General features: G+C 44.6%; 1 protein-coding gene across 3 annotated transcripts in view; it reads left to right on the top strand.

Moving 5' to 3' along the window:
• Nucleotides 1-13747, top strand: part of cdh7a (cadherin 7a) — a 47394-nt gene extending 33647 nt beyond the window's left edge. Inside the window, exons 10-13 of one of the 3 annotated variants that reach the window (XR_003410057.2) lie at nt 1869-1986; nt 2185-2436; nt 9731-10329; nt 10424-13747. Coding sequence is in view for 1 of the 3 variants with exons in the window: in XM_027001275.2 (XP_026857076.2) it covers nt 1869-1986; nt 2185-2436; nt 9731-10239 (879 nt within the window). In the remaining 2 variants the exon portion in view is untranslated. Of the gene's footprint in view, nt 1-1868; nt 1987-2184; nt 2437-9730 lie in introns of all 3 variants that reach the window. The other 2 variants (XR_003410056.2, XM_027001275.2) reach the window with 2 other exon arrangements.
• The last annotated feature ends 870 nt before the right edge of the window (nt 13748-14617 follow it).

The raw sequence follows: 14617 nt of genomic DNA, 5'->3' as shown, positions 1-14617 counted from the left end.
CTTAGCCCCGTCTCCTCGGACCGCACTTAAGAGTGGCCCGTGTCAATTCTCTCATTTAACGGGGCTCGTATGAATGGCCTCGTGTGAGTCAAGGCGACAATCGGCCGCTGATTCGGCATGGATTAATCCACCCGCGTGCGATTTAGCCGGACTGACTGAACGCCGAGCGCCTTAGCGGTTTCTCTTCGGAACGGATCCCCGGGTCCCCTAGCGGCCTGCCAGGCGTGTGTTCCAGACGGGCTGTGACCTCCACCGCTGCCTGATTGGCACGGCATGGACTAAAATATTTCCCCTCCTCGTTCACGGTGGGGCTTAGCTGGCACTGCAGACAGCCCCTACCCCCTCCAGCAACTGCTCCATGCTGAGTTGAGAAGACTAGGTCACCTATATTTCCTCTTGTGCATGTAGTGCTCCAAGCAAGATGCCATAATAGATTTATGATCGTTGCTGCTGTGAGTGTATGCTTGCTGCTAACTTTATTAGGAACATTTATTTCGTAGAAATGCATTGTACAGTAGGTAGACGCTATTGGCCATCTATTGTCACAAAATGTATTAGCCAGTCTCAAGTTTTTGACTGCAAGATTGGTGTTGGCTGCAAGATTGCTGTTGGCTGTGTGTGTGTGTGTGTGTGTGTGTGTGTGTGTGTGTGTGTGTGTGTGTGTGTGTGTGTGTGTGTGTGTGTGTGAGTGCACATTTAATATTGCATTCAACACCAGACTGACAGTGGCGCATAAAAATACAGCAACACTACCTCTACAATGCCATTGCCATGGTGACACTGGTCAAATATCTACAGTGGCCTGAAATTGACCAATCATGAACAGATGGCTATCAAATTGTGCATGGCAACAAACAGGTTCCTAAGTGTAATTGTAAAATTTTTCAAGGCACCAATAAGAGAGGTGTCCCTAATAGAACAGCCTTTGGGGCCAGGTCTGTATTTCCTGTAACCTCAGTAAGTGACTTCAGAACAGATCATTGTAGACTTATCAAGAAGGAGCTTCCTTGGCAAGGGAAGACCGGATCGTCCGATAGAGATTTCTGGCAGTATTCCTCCAAAAGGGGGAGGGTCTGTGTTGCAAATCCTTTCATGAGCAGTCAACTTCACTGCGTTACCCAGAAGAATATTTGTACTCCATCCGCTAAATTGTTGGTATGATCTGGAGCTTAGTATTAGAACATCCTGAACAGCATGAAGTACTTAGTGGGGAAAGTAATGGTTTTAATGGTTTTATGGTTCAAAAGTATTTACAGATTAAGAGATAAACCTGTCATTGGTTCCCCTGCCAAATAATCAGTTAATGCAGGGGATAGGGGATGAAAGGATGCCCCTAAGTGGATGAAAGCTTCGGACACTTTCTTCCTGATCGTGACTCCGTACGGTGAGTAACAGCGGATGAGTCTGCTTGCAGCCGCTGACTGCGGCCTGACCCATGGAGAGAGCTGGGTACTCAGTGTTTAACCCAGGCCAAACCTGCGGATGAGGCCACGGCGGTTTGTCCGCGGCGAGGGAGAGTTCTTATCTCACTGCCTGATCATTGTCAAAACGCAACATGTCTTCTTTGCCCAGGATGGATCCTCTGCTTGGCTAAATCCCGGGGTGCTGTGTAAGAGTATTGACTTGCTTGACCATTGTTTGGATTTGGTTTAGGACTCTATTTCATATTTGGCCCTGTTGCCCAGGCGTCACCATCAAACTGAAGGCCTAAAATTGAATTTCTCACTCAGTTACGAGGTGCACACTCTAAATAGTGAACCCTTGACACCAGATCAAAATAAAACCACTTAACTATTGGAAGCTGAATTTTACTTTTGCCATTTGCTCTGTTGGTGTGTAGCGGCAGTTAACGGGTGTGGATTTCTCAGGTGATCGAGACCATAAGTGCAGTGGACAAAGATGCGCCCCCAAGTGGCCATCGCTTCTTCTTCTCTTTGAGCACGGAAGCTGCGGGAAACCATAATTTCACCCTCCGCGACAACAAAGGTAGCAACACTTCACAATTTGGGGTCTTGTCTTCCTGAACACATTTAAACATGCATGCGAAATCTCTCTGGATATCCCCATGTAGGCTATAGCTGACCATTCCTGACCTACTTTAGTAGTTATATTTAACTGTAATATCTCCTCCCTTCTTCTCTTCTATTCTCTTCTCTTCTCCCACTCTTCATCTTTCCTCTCCAGACAACACGGCGTCTGTCCTGACCAAGCGGGGAGGTTTTCAGAGGCGAGAGCAGGCCACATACCGCCTGCCTGTGCTCATAGTGGACAGCGGGAGCCCGGCTCTCAGCAGCACAAACACCCTGTCCATACGCGTGTGCGACTGTGACCAGGACGGCACCCCGCAGGCCTGTGGGACTGAGGCCTTCCTGCTGTCGGCTGGACTCAGCACCGGAGCCCTAATGGCCATTCTTGCCTGCATCCTCACCCTTCTCGGTAAGAGCTTGTCATTGTCCTTATCCCTGTCATTATCACCACCAGCATCAATTATTGTCACCGTCATCATCATCATCATCATCTCCATCGTCATCATCGTCACCAATTGTGTTCTTTCTTCAGAGTGCATTAGAAGCTTGGGTGGGATAGTGGGGGCTGTTGCTAGTCACTTATGTAACATGTTTTGTACACCTTTCAGTTTCAGCTCCATGTCAGCTTATCGATGCAAAACAAATGGAACATCAATAAGACCATGAGGATGTTATCATGCTGTTTGGCTTGCATGTTTGTGCCTCCCTTAATCATTTCCTTGATTAACAGCAAATCAAATTAAAAAAAAAAAAAAAAATGCTGTTAATTGGCTTTTGGATAAAATGCAATTTTACAAACAAATAACATTTGTCAGTTACAAAACTATGTTAGATCCATTAGTTCTGACTGATTGCTACTATGGTGACACTCTTGTCACATGACTGGACTGAGATAGCTCAGTTAGATAGTGTGGAAGCTGTTTGCTGGGAAGGACAGGGCCTGTCTCAGGGTCTTCTCCACCAGATTGGCTTGTTTTCCATCTCCTGAGTTCATACTGACGTGCCTGATTAGTGTATTTGTGCCTTCATTGGCTGATTGTTCGACGAGTGTCTCTCCTTCCAATACGCTCTATTCAGAGGCTCTGATTGGTTGACTTTGCGTTGATTTGTTGACCTGAGAACTCCGGAGAGAGAAAGTGAATATGGCGCTGATGGTAGGATTGATTTCCTGATTATGGCATTGATGGCCTGCATCGGAGTCCGGGCTAGCTGTGGGTGGGCTCTCTCGACAGGAGAGCGGTGGTGGAAGCCTCGCCTTCCTATTCCTTTGTGTCTGATCAAGGCTCTTTAATAACTAGGACACGCACTATGCATCCTGTTCATGAGGAGACAGTAGAGATGGCACTCTGATTTGACCCGTGCCCCGTTTCCTGGTCTCCCATTGAACACTTGATATTGAGGTGCAGCAGGAAGAAGAAACATGAAGAGCACCTTTCAAGGCAGATTAAAAAAAAATAAGCCCAAGTTTTATAGTAAATTATTATTCAGCAGCATCATTGTTTCAAGTTTGTTCTTGCCCATTACAGTCTCCCACCGCCTTCCCTCCCCGGGTCCTACCCTCCATGGATCTCTCTTATCATTTGAAACGCCGAAGCTTAAATAGTCTCTCAGAAGGGTGCAATCAGTCAACAGATTGCAGTGTGATTGCATTTATTTTTTTATTTATTTTTCCTTTCCTCATGGCGGGACAGAAAGGCAGAGACAGGAGGAGCTCTTTCGCCCCTGCACACAACGCGGCTCCTCCTGTAGAGCGAGTGCTCCCTAATTAAGAATGACAGAAGCTGACAAGAGCTGCCGTCCCTTCCCGAACCCCTCGCTCCGGCAGTCTCCCGCTTCCTGTGTCTCTTTTGACTGCTGCATTCATTTGCAGCCCTTTCCTCGTTATATCCGGAGCATTAAATTCCGTGACCTAGTCCCTGCGCCTGTTTTTGCTGCAGCAGCTAGTGGCTCATGGGGCAATAGGGCTGTTTTGGCACTTTGTTGTCCTGCTCGGTGTTAAAGTCTACGGGTGAGCCAAACTCCTGGAAAAGTCTCTCCCTCTCGAAACAGCAGGATTAGACCACTGCTTTGCTATGGCTGAGCTGTGCGGTTATTTTAGGCTAAGAAAACCCAGCCCGGGGCAACTCATTCATGGTTAAAGAGGAGGAGGGAGGATGGTGTGTGTGTGTGTGTGTGTGTGTGTGTGTGTGTGTGTGTGTGTGTGTGTGTGTGTGTGTGTGTGTGTGTGTGTGTGTGTGTGTGTGTGTGTGTGTGTGTGTGTGTGTATGTGTGTGCGAGTGAGTGGGTTTGTGTGTTCGGGAGCTTAGATGAGGCACGGGGAAGAATAGCCCTTTTGTCCTGCCTTTTGTTTGTGAATAATGAATCAACAAGTCCTATGCCCACCGTCAGTTTTGTTAGTCATCTGCACAACATCCATTTGGTGCAAACCCATCCTATAATTTAGCAACTCCCAAGGACACAGGGGAGAGGGGAATTAAAACACATTTTCATTAATATGGCACATCCAAATCCGATAACATACTTTTCCATACCAGGATTTACATAATGTGTTATGAAATTAAATACACAATTAATTACATAAGCTGTGGCATTTGAGTCAGGTCAAGTGCTGTATTTTTGATTCAAAAAAATTCAAAAAGGAAAAAGACCTTTTAATTTCAAATGAAAAACTGGATTGCAGTTAAAAACAACAAGTGTGTGCTGGCAGACGGAGCCGGCCCCCCTTCTGCCTTGTTACCCTACAGCCTGGTGTAGAGGAGCAGAGAAGTTACCCCCTAGGTGCTCTGGGCCACTCCCAGCCACAGGGCCTCCGGGCATGAACGATCTCACCCTTTCTCTTCAGCCTGACCACGCCCACTCTGGGGTGTTCCATATTCCTCTAGCTCTGCCTCTTATCAGCTCCCCACCGATGCCACCAACAGCCTCCCTGACAACGCCTGCTCTGCTGATCATATAGTGCTCACTTGCATACCTACTGAAGCTGTGGGAACTGCAGGAACTACCGTTTCCGTGGCTACCAGCAGCTTGGCCATGTAAATGTGCCGAGGGAGACCGGGCCCTACTGGGCCCTGATCTTCCCACTCATCTCCACTAGCGGGCGCTGCCCGACGGGCAACAGCAGCCACGATCTGGCTGTCACGCGCACAGAAGAAGAATAACAGCACATAATCTCCCCATGAAGCCTAATTCTGAAGAGGTCGATGAGAAGGGGGCTCCCTGCAAAAATATATATATATATATATTTCCCACTTGTTGTTTAATTGATTCGCCATGATGGATTGTTTTCTCGATCCAATTACCCTAAATTGGGGATAATGTTAAATTGATCCGTTGCTCTCCCCCGAAACATCCATCTTGTGTCAAAACTGCAGCAGTGCTGCCTGGGTGAATGGGGGCTTTAAGTGGGGGGTGGTCAGCGGCTGGACAGCCTCTGCATAACGTCTATATAACATGCACATATTCGCATGACAGCAGCGTCAAACACGTGTCCGGAAGACTGGTTTGTGGTGGAAGCATTTTTTCCCTCCCTCCTCTATCTTTCTTTTTTTTCTTAATTTCCCGGTCCTTTAAGTGAAGTAATGCACATTGATGGGGTGCGGGTTTTCATTTTATTTAAACGGGTTTACGGAAAGGGGAGGGTCCAGCTTCTCTTTTACTGTAAGAGACTTGATACTTTGAGGAACTCCCAGGTTATTGACTGTTTGAATGCAAAAGTTGGGAGTAATAAGAAATTGTATGGTGTCCTCATCTAATACCTTTTTTTTGCTTTGATTCGTTGTTCCGTCTGAGGCTTTGATTGGTTGAACACTTCGTGGAGGTTCTTCACAGGAACCTTACAAACTTCTGCCCATCATATCTACAGCTGCAGAAGCTATGGACATTCTTATTTTACATTTACATTTGGCAGATGCTCTTAGCCAGAACCATTTACATATTTATAAGCAGGGTTGGCATGGTTATGTTAAAAATGGATTCTAGTACAGATTACAGATTACCTATTTCAAAATATAGTAATCCTATACCAAAGGGTAATTATTGTATATTAAATTAAAGTAATCGGTAATTTCTCTTACTTTTGGATTATGGCACGAGTTAAACTGATAACAATTGCAGGACATAAGAAAAAATTTACATCGGTTACTAGCTGTTTAAATTTCAGTAATCTGTGTCTAAACACAAAAGAAAATGAATAAAAATATCTTATTTAAGGTGTATAAAGTCATGTTAAACAAATCACATACGATCAAACTCTTGTGTTAACCTTAAAAAGCCACGTGTTCATGCTAAACAAATCTTGCATTCACATGAAACAAGTCTCATAATCACAAACAAAATAGCAATTACCTCTAAGAGTGCAGCACGTGTTAATGAAAACAAAAAAATGCATGAATAGCACCGGAAAGATCTCCAAAACACATGTCTGTTTCCAGTCACGAAGGAAATAAAAGCCCCAAAATACACGCAGGGTAGGAACGCGGCGCATGGCACATATTTTAAAGCTTTAAGTAAAAGCAGGCTACATTCGACATTGATGCTGATGTCGCGTGACAAGAGTCTTGGGAACCCTTTAAAAAAGGGAAGAAAGAAAAGAAAGGAGAATGTGATGTTTAAGATGTGATATTACCCCGTTTTTAAAATGTACCGCTAATCTAATTACTGCCTTTCTTCTGTACCTGAAATGGGGAACAGTTGCTTTTTTTTTGCTCCTGATCACGTAACGCTGTTACGTGTATTTTGTTACGACCCAACCCTGTTCATCAGTGTGACAGTATGTACGCTCCCTGGGAATTGCACCCATTATTTCTGCCAGGTGAACCACAGAAACACAATGAACCTCTTGGTATTCACAAAGCATCTGAGTGCAAGAGTGATAAACTGACATCAGATTCTGACTGTTAGTCCCTGTGAGCAAAAAAAAAAAACCCCAAAAAACCAGCAGACATCTTTGTAAAGCAGCATGCTTTGTAAATACACTGAGGTTTATCATAATCCAATGCATTTAACGGAGCAATTCCTCACATACCCAAGAAACAGAGTTGCTCTTTTTGCATAGAGCCAGACGTTTTGATCTTCAACCAACTAGCCCCTCCACCCCGCACCGCTGCAACCCCCACCCCCCACCCGCCCAGTGAGCGTTGGTGCAGTGCAGGTTCCCGTGCCTGTGTGACCGCTTCCCAAAGCCAGTCTCCCCCTCAATCAGCCTGTCTGGCCCTTGGAATCCGTACCATGCCCACAGGTGAAGTATAAGGCTGTGGTGCCAGATTTCACGCTCTCCACGGCACACCAGTGCATGGAGCAGTGGATGTTTACTCCTTTCTCCACCCACACATACAAACTGTTCCTCTCTTTCTCCTTAGCCTTCCCCTTTCACATCTCTTTCTCCCTCTCTGTCTGTCTTTGTTTCTCTCTCTCTCTCTCTCTCTCTCTCTCTCTCTCTCTCTCTCTCTCTCTCTCTCTCATTCACACTCATTCAATTTCTGTTCAGTTCAACATAAATGTATTGCCATAACTGTAGCTAGTACAGTATATTCTGTATACTGTATAGATGAAGCAATAAAACAATATTAGTGGTAGAATTAACAACAGCCATATGGCATTGTGCAATAAGGTATTTCATATATTAGATCTGACTGATGGAGTAGAAGTGAATATGTTGTCATCCACTGTCTCTCAGGGGGTGTAATGTTGTGACAACGTAATCATTTTTTAGCAATGATTGCTAGTGCTCTCTCTCTCCCTCCCTCCCTCTCTTTCTCTTTCTCTCTCTCTCTCTCTCTCTCTCTCTCTATCTCCATCTCTGTTCCTCTCATCTCTGCTGTGCTCAGATGTCAGGCAGCCAGGCAGCCAAATTTATTGTGTCCCTGTGCTATCTGTGGGCCTTGGACAGAAAGCCCCATAGAGAGGATACTCGCTGGCCCTGCAGGAAGGCACGCCTTTGCATCTGCGCTGTGATTTCTCACATTCCCTAGTGTGCAGGGTGAACCATCCACAGCCATTATGTTGAGAGAATCCCATCATAGCCATGCTTGTAATTTACCATACCTGTTTTTTACATGCTTTATGTCTACTGCATGTGTATGGACAACCTTTAAAAGGAATCGCGAACATATGTTTTCGTCTTCCCCCGTAACATAACATAGTCTTTCATCGTAATCACACAGATACAGTATGGTTCGTTTTTATAGCGTGGCGATATTATCAATGATCATTGTTTAGCATGGAGGATGGCGGGTGTGACCCTTGCTTTCGGGGCCAGGGTGATGGTTTGCAATTGATGTATAATCCGGCCTCCTATTGAGGATACAGTAGGCATCTGATGGGTATATAAAGCAGGACTTAGTGCTAAGCCGTTAGTGGGGGAGCAGCGGAGTGCGGGGTTAACCCGTCCGGGTCGCGCATTCCCAGCACATTTCCGGCTTTAAATCTCTGTGCTCATGCGCCTGTGCGTTTATGGCCACTGGTTTAACTACACACAAACATGACAGCTCCTGAAACTGAGGACACACAAGGGCCAGCATGGGCTTAAATGTCTAACATTGAGCAGGAGAAGTGTGTGTGTGTGTGTGTGTGTGTGTGTGTGTGTGTGTGTGTGTGTGTGTGTGTGTGTGTGTGTGTGTGTGTGTGTGTGTGTGTGTGTGTGTGTGTGTGTGTGTGTGTGTGTGTGTGTGTGTGTGTGAGCTTGCAATGGCCAAATGTTCGCACAAGCAATTTTCCAGGAAAACTGGCCTAGTGTCAATGGGAGGGTGGGTTGTCTATTTGTCTATTATTTGTGTTTGTGCATGCATGTGTGCATGTCAGTGGATGTGTGTGTGTGTGGATGTGTGTGTGTGTGTATTCACTTGTCAGTTGTCTTCGGTGTTCAGTTTTCTCTTGTCATCTAAAGCATACAGGATAGTAATTAAATGTAAAGACTTGAAGTCCTTAACAGTCTTTCCTGCACCATCCGTGATAAACCACCCCTCCCTGCAGATCTGTCGGCTGAGCTCTTAAAGGCACTCTCTCCTGACCAAACTCTGATGGATATACTGATAAGACAAATGTACCTGCGTGGACAATACAAGTCAACTTATGTAGGGAACATGAAATTCTAAAGCTTGGGGGATAAAGCATTGCTTTTAAGGTGCCTAGAAGAATAGCGAAGTGTTTTGGTGCAGTGTCATAAATAGAGCAGAGATGGTATCTCCCCTGAGCTTTGGGGTATTCTGGACTTACAGACTCTTGCTATATCTCAAGTAAATATGCCGCCATCGCTGAGGTGACATTTGTTTTTAAAAGGTCCAGTAGTTGAAAGGTTGCTATTCTGTCTTCTAACATTGGCAAGATGGAGAATGTTATACTGAACATAACAGTATTTTTAAAAATTGGTACCTTTTTTTATAGGTTGTGTATTTCTGGAAAGAATGATTAGAGATGAATAAAAATTAACAAATTTGCATGTTTGTTATTATTTTGTTAATTTTCTTAATGTTGCGTTTTTCAATTATGACTATGACTAATTTAACTTGACATTTTTAATAACATTCATTAAATTCTGTGGGAATTGTGTCTGTTCTTTTGAATCGCTTTGGCTGACTTGCGTTTACCGACAGTTTAGCCAGGCACATGTGATAAACGTGGAGTGGCTCTGTGTAGTAGCTGTTCTCTCTGGGCTGTTCTGCATCATAGCTCTTCTCGAATGGCTCTTCTCTTTTGCTTGTGCGCAGTGCTGGTGCTGTTGATCGTGACCGTACGGCGGAGGAAGAAGGAGCCCCTGATCCTGGACGAGGACCGCGATGTGCGCGAGAACATCGTGCGCTATGACGACGAGGGTGGTGGCGAGGAGGACACCGAGGCTTTCGACATGGTCGCCCTGCGCAACCTCAACGTGGCCCGCGACGGCAAGGCCCGGCGGGACGTCACGCCCGAGGTGCCCACCCTCTATCTGTCGCGCCCCCCAGCGTACAGGATCGCCCCGGACAGTGGTGTCTTCCGCGAGTTTATATGGGAGCGGCTGAAGGAGGCGGATGTGGACGCGTCCGCACCACCCTACGACTCACTGCAGACATACGCATTTGAGGGCAGCGGCTCGGTAGCCGAGTCACTCAGCTCGCTCGAGTCTCTCAGCTCAGACTCGGAGCAGAACTATGATTACCTGAGCGACTGGGGGCCCCGCTTCAAGAGGCTCGCTGACCTCTACGGCCGCGCCGACAGCGGCACCGTGTTCTCCTCCTAGCCGGGGGACCAAGACACACTCAAACAAGGACATAATGGAAATGAACAATCATCGAGACAGTGCCAATGACTCACCAATACTTGAAAGGAGGTGGGGGGGAATAAAACAGACAAAACATTCTGTGTGTGGGAGAAGATATACTGGCATTGATTACCAAACGAAAATGACACTTTTTTTGTAACAGGTGTTTCATGACTTCATGTGATAAGATTCTCTGGGGACTGCGGATTTATATTCTGGCACTTTGGAAGAAAACCACAATAAACCACCAAGCCTTGACTTGGGATTTTGCTAAGAGGGCGAAGGGAAGAATCTCTTGCACACGTAAGAAGAATGGGCAGAGGGGCTGAGACCACGTGAGACCGACCTGGAATAAACTCTGTTCTGCAGAGACAATTGGAGGTGTTCGATCTCCAAGGTGATAAATCAGAACAGTGCCACACATCTTCTCCCTGTAACACTGTAACACTGTTCTCTGATCACTATCTCTATGTTTTTGTTCTCTCAGATGTTTCTATCTACCATGGGTTCCTCAGTAAAAAAACAACTATGAAGAGCAGCTGAGAACACTGAAATACTTTCCAAATGTTTGCCAGACATGTTGCCTTGTGAGGTACCACAACTGGTCCTGTGTAAAATATCTTTTCTGCATATCCTCTCGCCTGACATTAAGCTTTATGTTCATATAAAATGAAGTGTCACGATCGCTTAACTTCTGCTGAGGCACAAGAAAGCTGTGAATGCTCCAGTCTTTCAGAGAATGAGTAAATATGAACAGTACCTCTGGGAAAGAGGGTGGGAGTCCTTGCAGATGTTTTCATTTTTTTTCCCTGTAGGGGTAGGGGGCATCGGGGCTGGCCTCTCGGAGGGGTAAGTGTTGGTCATCCCGTTTCTTCTCCGCAGGAAGAATGTGGAGCCAGCAAGAAACCGAAGTTCAGGCCATGGAATTAAATCCATTCATCTCTCTCACTTTTCAACTCCAAAATAAATTGTTTATAGTGTCAGGCTCTGCCTTGTGTACCGTGTCCTGGAAATACACACTGGACAACCGTTGTTTGAGCCAGCTTTTACCGAAGAACAGCCAGGCTGCTGTTGACACGAGGGCTTTCGGTGGAAAAAGCCTAATGCGTTACATTCTTCAGTAGTTTTCTTTGAGAAAATGGAGATAATTCCAGACACCTAGCTGATTCTTGATGGCTATTATTATTGTTTGAGTAAACATGTTATCTCACAGCATATGTCACTTCTTGCCTAAGTGTAGATAATCAAGTTAAATTAAGAATTTGAAACCATGCTTTGAAATCTTCTTCATATGTGCCATAGTTGACTTATGGACACTGTTTTGTACAGACACCATCATAAGGTAAAGAAACATGGCCAGCTTCATGTTTGTTTCTGTCCAGGTGACTGTGGGCTTTTTTGTTTTTTTTTCTGGTAGTTCTGTGACTCTGGACTGTGACTATTGCACTGATCTCATAAATAGGTCGCCTGCATCTCTTGTATGCGGTGTGGGCCCGTGTAGTTGGACGGATGATTGGTAATCAGCGTTGGCGTGGGGCATGAATGGCGCCCCTGCTTTGATGAATGGTGGCAAGCCAGGGTGGAACATTTAAAAGGTCTCCTCTAAATTAGCCTCAGACAGAGGTGACTGATGACTCCGTTGTCTCGAAGAGGATAAACACGCATCCAGATATACGATCGCATGTCCGCGTGCAGCCGGACAAAATAGGCGATGCCCCAGCCCAGAGGAAAGCCCCGGTCCATAAATCGTCGGGCCGGCTCGGGAATGGAAGGAGGCTTGCTGCGCCCCTCCGTAGTGGATATGCTCATGTTGGAAGGCCGGGCGCCCGTTTAGCTAGGTTGGTCTAGCATAATCCAGCTGTCACAGTGTCTAACAGAGCTGTATACATGAATCATTTCGAAGTTGCAGCGTTGGGTTGGGTTTCGGCTGTGTTTCTGGTGATGTACTTGCAAATCCTGATCTCAGATCAGGACCTCTGCTCTGAGATGAAGAGCTCAGTGTGGGCTTTATGTCCTGAAAGCTTTGCAGAGTAACGTGTATTGTAAGGTGGTAGGGAGTGTTCGTTTTGTTGTTGTTTTACCCTATTCAAGATTTAAACACATAATGTTATCTACTGTTTAATTGTTTCAAGTCAAACTTGGGCACTTTGATAATCTGTATAAATTCATGGCAGCTGAGAAAACTGATCTGTTCTGGTTTTTGTCCATATAACGCAGTAACATATCTTGCACGTTACAAAAATGTGTTAAAGTGTTCAGAATTATCAATGTTCACACTGCAGCACTAAAATAATTCACATTATTTTTCATACGCACTCCATCCTAGAGGTTGGATTGTCTAAAAACCCAAAAATGAACGCTGAATTATTTATGAAGTCAATGGCACCTTGTTATGACGTTTGCTTATGTTCTCAAGCAAAGAATTAGAGCCTTGTGCTAATGGATTTTCTGTATGACCTCAATGGTAATTCAGTCATTTGGTCTCTGAAGCAAAGGTAATGAAGATTGAGAACACTGATCATTGGAGAGAGGCTGTTATCTTGAAAGCAAATGTAATTATTTGTTAACTGGCTCACTAAATGAAAACTAAAAGGGCAATCGAAATCTCGTTTGACTTAGCACTAAGTAATATTAAATAGCATTTTAATTAGCTGAATAACCAAGGAGCTGGAGTTAAGAGATAACACAGAGAGAGGGGCCAAGTCACCCTATCAGTACTACAGACATAAATCACAATGATTGAAAATCAATAAAAGTTTTGCATTTGAGCATAATCATAATTTTTGTTTACTGCACTGCCTATTACATTTGTTAAATGGGTTACATACCTTGTAAATGCGCTCAGTAATGACGGAGGACACGGCATGGGGTGAACTCTGCAATTTTAATTGTTGTCACTTAAGAATAGAAAAATCTAAAAAGCATAATTGCAGAAGGCTGTTCAATTTTAGCTGAAGTTCATTTTATATGCCATGAATGAAACAGGAATTGGAAAGACTTTTATATATTGGTGCTATTGTGCCCTGATAAAAAGCTTTCTTTTGCACTGTGTACTGAAAATGTCCCATATGTTTCAAAGCAAAAACACAAAACAACTTTTGCCACAATAGCAAAGTAGAGTTACAAAACTGATCACTAATGGTCCATCTTTTTACTCCAGAAATTACATTCCAATTCGTTCGGCAGCATTGTGCGTTTTACATATGCCTCTTTTTTCCTTTCCACAAACTATGAGCGGTCTGCAGTACAAGCAGGGGAGGAAAGGATGGGTGTCTTAAGTGGCCTTCTGTCCAAAAATAGGCAAAGCAAGATCTTTAGTGCATTAGAACATGCAGAAGCCACCTCCGTCTGGCAGACAATCAGTGTCCCCAAAGTTACTTGCTTCATCTCACCAAGTTTGTACAGAAATGTTCGTACACGGAACCCGCTCAGTTTTTGTAACCGGATTTTCCAAAAACGCTCTCGGCTTAAAGGTCTCATGTATAATTTTCAATAAAGTAACATATTGTTTCAGTGTGAGTCCAAATTTGGGCGCTTTTCATTCGACAGTCGTCGTGTGTATTTATCTGTGCCCTGTGCATATTTGTTTGTCTACTGAATGGGCAGGTGTTATTTATAGCTTGCTTTACACAGTCAGACGTGTGAAATGGCAGGCCAAGATGATCCCTTCAGTTTCCTAATTGATTAGGGTAGTTTCACAAGCCTTAGTGCGGTGACCCCAAAGAGATACATGCTCAACTGGAGACGGGCCAAGACAGACATCATCGCCACACCTCTTCCCCCGCACATAGCCGAGCTTGTGTGCTCTGGTGGGGGTCTTTGCCATTTTCATTAATTAAAAGCCTTACATGTCTTACATATCTAGTTTTATTCTTCCAACACGCACCTCACAAAGAGACATGGAGAAAAGTGAGCAGGGCATCTAATTGTCTGTATTTTGCTGACAAAAAGATCACTAAGCATCATGAAAAATACTAGTCCATTTAGAAAATTAGCAGCATTGATAAAGTCACCCGGGGGATGATAATAAGGGCCTGTCTTTCTTATATACTTCCTATGAAATACTTACAAAGCCTGTGGATTGGATTTACTGGTTTCATTAAGCTAACGAGATATCGGTATGGGTGTGAATATACAGCCTTAACCCTGCTTGCTGTGTCTATACACAAAAGCCTCAGCTACATGCACACAGCCATCGATTTCCTCTCGAAATTAAATATACGATTTCACACATTTAACAAGATTGCTTCAAGAAAAATCCAATTACTGCTTCAAGAAGAAGTGGAAAACTCATTAAAACAGGCTGGGATAATTACACAAGCGATGCCTATTTGAGGCAAATGAGAGAGAGGTGAAT

Source organism: Electrophorus electricus, chromosome 7 (genome assembly GCF_013358815.1).
Source record: "Electrophorus electricus isolate fEleEle1 chromosome 7, fEleEle1.pri, whole genome shotgun sequence".
Classification (NCBI taxonomy): Eukaryota; Metazoa; Chordata; class Actinopteri; order Gymnotiformes; family Gymnotidae; genus Electrophorus; species Electrophorus electricus.
The sequence above is the reverse complement of the archived record's forward strand: the minus strand, read 5'-3'. Positions and strand labels throughout refer to the sequence as shown.